This window comes from Portunus trituberculatus, chromosome 50, assembly GCF_017591435.1.
Source record: "Portunus trituberculatus isolate SZX2019 chromosome 50, ASM1759143v1, whole genome shotgun sequence".
Lineage (NCBI taxonomy): Eukaryota > Metazoa > Arthropoda > Malacostraca > Decapoda > Portunidae > Portunus > Portunus trituberculatus.
In genome coordinates, this window is record NC_059304.1 from 27447098 (window position 1) to 27452610 (window position 5513).

Here is a 5513-nt window from a genome sequence, read left to right on the forward strand (position 1 = left end):
GAGAGAGAGAGAGAGAGAGAGAGAGAGAGAGAGAGAGAGAGAGAGAGAGAGAGAGAGAGAGAAATTATTTTGAGCTACAAGAGAGAAAAAAAAGATTAGTTTGACCTGAAGCAGAAAAAGAGAAAGATTACAGTTTGTCCTGCATAAAAAAAAAAAAAAAAAAAAAGTTTGGCCTGCAAGAGAACAATATAAATGGTTAGATTGACCTCCATGTTAGTTCTTATAAGTAACATTATTCACTTGTACAAACACTTTCAGTACATTATAATAGTTATAAACTACACAATACACATACAGTCAATTTGGCACTATGACGTTAGGTTAATACTACAAAAAATACAATGTTTACCTTATCGTCTTCCTGCGCACGTCTGAATCTCGTGCCCTCTCTCTCTCTCGTGAGTGAAGACTCGTCATGCCCTGAGGTTAACCCTGAGGCTATAGGCTAGGCAAACACCAAAATTAAATAGCATCCAGGCGAACCTTTATGTGGCATTAAATACTGATACTTAAAGACGCTACATGTGTTTTCATGCACATAGGAAAATATTAAACACTTCTTATCATGACAGAGGACAAGCTATACTAGAACAAATGTAAACTCTTACGTACAGTAACACATACAAGCAAAAAAGGCAAAGGATAAAGCATGGAAGAAACTCTTAAAGCAGGGAAATGACTATAATAGTCGCCAGTACAAGGATACTACAAATGAATATATTAGAGTAAGGAGAGAGAGATGATAGTAAATGATATTGAAAAGATAGACAAAGAAGACATGATGCTGTTGACAGAAGAAGATGGAAGGACAAAAGGACATGAAAAGATCAGGATAAGGCAGTGTGTGAAGGATATTGGAAAATACAGTTTTCCACACAGAACACTGGAAAAATGGAATGCATTGAATAATGGAATTGTTACAGCACACAGTGTGCATAACTTTAAAGAAAACTAAATAAATGGAGATATGGAGACATGACACTATGAGCCCCGCTCGATTGATTGATTGATTGATGCATTTATTGTTGAATTAATAAATAAATACAACAAAGGAGGAGGATGGGCCTGGCCACCCCCACCCACTCCCTGGGCAAAGACTTAAGGTTAAACTATCAAAAATCTAACACTAGACAGTATACATAACAAGAATACAAGTATTTCAATCAATAAATATACATATTGCACATCTTATTGCAAGAACATCCTACAGTGTTGGAGCAAATGAGGATATTCCTGAGTATATATATCCCAGAGAGTGGCAGAGTCTAGGAGATGGTCAATAACTATACTCCTGCTCGTCTAAAATGTGGATTGGGTGCGGCTTGTTGGGGAATTCCCGCTGTACAGTGGTGCCGCATGTCTCATAGCCAGCGATGCAGCAGAGTTCTAATATTAGTAAAACTTTAGCAAATAGGGTCAGCAAATATACATACGGATTTAACCTTAGTATTACAACGTATGAGAGAACAGTAAACTTATTATTGATAATATATTCATAAGCCTGGCAAGAAACGTGGCATACATATTTTACAGTGTTGCTAAAAAAAAATAATATACTTATAAAGAGGTTTCCTTGCGGTTTGGGATGGGTAAATAAGTTCCATAGTTATAATTAGATTATATCGTGAAGGAAAGTACTTTAAAACAAGCTAACATAAGTAAGAAAAAAAAAACTACATTCAAATGCTCACGGCAGCAACACCAATCACGCCCGCCATTCATACAGGTGATGGGAGGTCAGCTGGTGTCCTTGACCAGGCAATATATATATATACTTACTACAAGCTTTCCTTACTTTTTGGAATCAGTAAATAGTTTCACAGGTATATTGTGAAGGAATCTACTTTAAAATAGGCTACCATAACCAACAAAAAAAAACATTCAAATCTCTATGGCGGCAACACCAGACACGCCCGCTACATTAAGGAGGTCAGATTATCAGAGGTCAGGTTGACAGGGGTCACTCGGCGACCAGACACGCTCGATATGGCAGCTCATCATACGCGCTCCCAGAATCTGCACAGCCAAGCAAAAGAAGTTATCTTCAACGTCCGCGAATATTTTCAAAATGAGAAGGATATTGGAGGCATTCTTGAATCCATCACACAAGTCAATCGCCGCACAGCTTCAGCAGCTCGCGTCAGCGAAAGAACAGTGGAGAATATTAACAGAGAAGGAAGGAAAAATGCAGAGAATCACGCACCGAAGTTTACATCACCCAAGAAACGTCAACGATCAAAGCCCATCGCAGAAGACTTCTTTGACAACTTCAATGAAGGTGTACTTCACAGAACAGTACTACAGTTCTATGAGAGGAAGGAAATCCCCACACTGGAGAAAATTCTGGAAGAAGTGAAGGAGAGCATAGGATATCCTGGCAGCCGTGAAACACTGAGAAGAGTATTAAAAAGGATTGGATTTCGCTTTGCGAAACATAATGGCCGGAAATTCCTTTTGGAAAGGAATGATGTGCAATATGCACGAGACAGGTTCCTACGGAAATGAGAAAACACTTGGCAGACAAGCACATCATATATTTGGATGAGACTTGGGTAAACCAAAACCACACGGTTTCCAAATGTTGGGTAACTGAAAATGCAGGACATGCTACAGGAGTGAGGGTGCCGACCGGGAAGGGAGGTCGTTTGATCGTTCTGCACGCTGGATCAAAAGAAGGATTTGTTCCCGGAGCCGCCCTTGTCTTCCAAGCAAAAAACACAGGAGATTACCATGATCAGATGAATGCAGAGACATTTGAAAAATGGTTCACAAACCAACTGCTACCCAATATTCCTCCGGCGTCAATAATTGTGATGGATAATGCACCCTATCACTCAAGAAAAATTCACAAGCCACCAACAGCTGCTGACAACAAAGCTACAATAAGAAAGTGGCTGGAAGAGAAAGGCATAGCGGTGCCAGAAGTTATCCTCAAAACTAACCTTCTGCACCTTGTCAGCCAACACGTCTCGTGTGCCGACACAAATTATGATGTCGACAAAATGGCTTCAGATAATGGCCATAAAGTTGTGCGACTCCCCCCTTACCACTGCCAATATAACCCCATTGAGCTGATTTGGGGTCAAGTTAAGGACTATGTGGCAAAAAGAAACACCTTCAAGCTTGCCTCTCTCAAGCCACTTATTGAGGAGTCCATCACAAGGATCACAAAGGAGAACTGGAGAGATGCTATAAAACATGCTGAAAAATTACAGACAGAAGATACAGCGAGAGATGTCGTGGTTGACGGCTACATTGACACTCTCATCATTACATTCACACCTTCTGATGACGAGGATTCATCATAACTTATCGAAGATGCTGTGAAGACAGAGAGGAATAGGCTTACTGGGGATACCTCTTAAAAAAAAAACGCGCCATGACTTTTACCTCTCAGGTGGTGTGGAAATAAAGTCGGTCAAATATATTTGTACAGTACGTATAATCATAAAGAATATAATAAAATTCATCGTACATTACCACAGCAATCACTATTTATCTATTATAATAACGTAAATCAGGTTGAATAAACGAGAGAGAGAGAGAGAGAGAGAGAGAGAGAGAGAGAGAGAGAGAGAGAGAGAGAGAGAGAGAGAGAGAGAGAGAGAGATAGGCAGGAAGAAAGAGAGAGGGAGAGAGGGAGGGTAGATAGGCAAAGAAAGAGAGGGGAGGAAGAGGAGAGTAAGAGAGAGGAGAGGAGAGGGAGTAGCCAACGAGGGATTAAAGATATGGCAGCGCTGTACTTCCGCTATTTCCCATGGGGGCCGCACCCAAACCAAATTCTTAGACGAGCAGGAGTATAGTGCTACTGCCCCTATGGCAAAAAAGCTCCAACTGATCACTAATGCTACTATGTACAAAGTCCTTAATCCCTTCCATACCGCAAGACTGTTTTGTGGTGCGATGCGCACGCGCAAAAAGCGACCTCGTGGTACCGCAAGATGCCGCCGTGTGCAAGCGTGCACACCAATACATTTCTGTGTATAACAGTGGCCTGAGTGCGGATTTTGCCTTTTCATGCTCCACGTGGTTCACTATAAACAAACAAACACTGGAGGCATTATTTTTAGCCACCCCAGCGTAACAAAACCATCCCCCCCACTAGCCAATCAATATCGAAGTTAATTTTCATGCATAAACTATAAAGCCAATCACTATTCTTTGACATATATTATTCCCACAGTCCCCCCAAGAACATCAGTTCTCTAGTATCGGCCGTGGTGAAACTGTTCTATTGCCTCTAGTTAGAGATAATGGCGTCTGCTTCGTGTAGCAGCGATGAGGATTATCATAATTATGAGACAGATAGTGAGGATATACTGGAAGACTCTCCAGATGAATATGATTCAGACTATGATCCTGAAAAAGAAATAGGAGAGAGTGATAGTGACAGCAGTGTTGAAACCCTCTCGGCTAGTGAGGGGGAGCAGCCTAGTTATGACTGCCTCAGGGCCACCCTCACCAGGTGCAGTGTGTGTGGTGCTGAATTTATGATTAGTGCACAATTTATGATTATGTTTATGTTTTCTTTTATTAATAAAATGACAAAAATATGTTTAGAAAAAAGTACATAACACTGAGTTAGAAAGAAATATAATGTGTAGATCTGGCCGTGAGGCACGTGCGCACACAGGCAGGGGGCTGCGGTATAGGAGGGGAACGCTTTGTTTATATCAGGGGGTGGCTGCGGTAAGGAAGGGGTTAATGCTACTCTTAACATAACCCAGAGTGTGCTCAGTGCCAGGGTCCACTGTGTCATCTTGTAAGGCACACTGAGCAAGGTGGTCTGCTTTTTCATTTAGCGGGACACCCACATGAGAGGCAATCCAGATGAAATGGACCATGGCACCGGCACCTTCTAGGGCGTGGATGAGATCAAGACACTTATTGACTAGATCACAGTCCATGGGGGAGGTGGATTGAAGGGCATACAATGCAGTCTGACTGTCAATAAAGAAATATCCATTCTTATGATGACAGAGGACTAGCTATACTATAACATATGTAAACTCTTACGTACAGTAACACATACAAGGAAAAAGGCAAAGGATAAAGCTTGGAAAAACTCTTAAAGCAAGGAAATGACTATAATAGTCACCAGTACAAAGATACTACAAATGAATATATTAGAATAAGGAGAGAGGATGAAAGAAAGTTTGAGAAAGATGTAGTGGATAAAAGCAAGGATGAACCCAAACTTTTCTACAAGTTTATAAACAGCAAAACAAAGAATAAGGAAACAATTGAAAAAATAATTAAAGGGAAGACATACCAACCAGAGAAGGAAATGTGTGAAATAATGAATGAGAGCTTCAAAATGATATTGAGGACATTGCATTGCCCAGGATTACAGGAGATTGCAGTGCACAAAGAGGATATTGGAAGATTACTGGATAAGTTAGATGTCAGAAAAGCAATGGGGCCAGATGGTGTATCAGGCTGGGTGTTAAAGAATGTAAAGAGAAATTACTGGATCCAATTTGGGAAATAATTAAAAGTACAATAAATGAAGG

General features: G+C 40.7%; 2 protein-coding genes across 2 annotated transcripts; both read left to right on the forward strand.

The window, feature by feature from the left end:
- The first annotated feature begins 1850 nt into the window (after nt 1-1850).
- On the forward strand, nt 1851-3205 carry LOC123500116. Its single transcript, XM_045248779.1, has one exon. It carries the CDS (start codon nt 1987-1989, stop codon nt 2503-2505), a length of 519 nt encoding a protein of 172 aa, XP_045104714.1. The 5' UTR covers nt 1851-1986; the 3' UTR covers nt 2506-3205.
- On the forward strand, nt 2739-3308 carry LOC123499938. Its single transcript, XM_045248470.1, has one exon. It carries the CDS (start codon nt 2739-2741, stop codon nt 3306-3308), a length of 570 nt encoding a protein of 189 aa, XP_045104405.1.
- The last annotated feature ends 2205 nt before the right edge of the window (nt 3309-5513 follow it).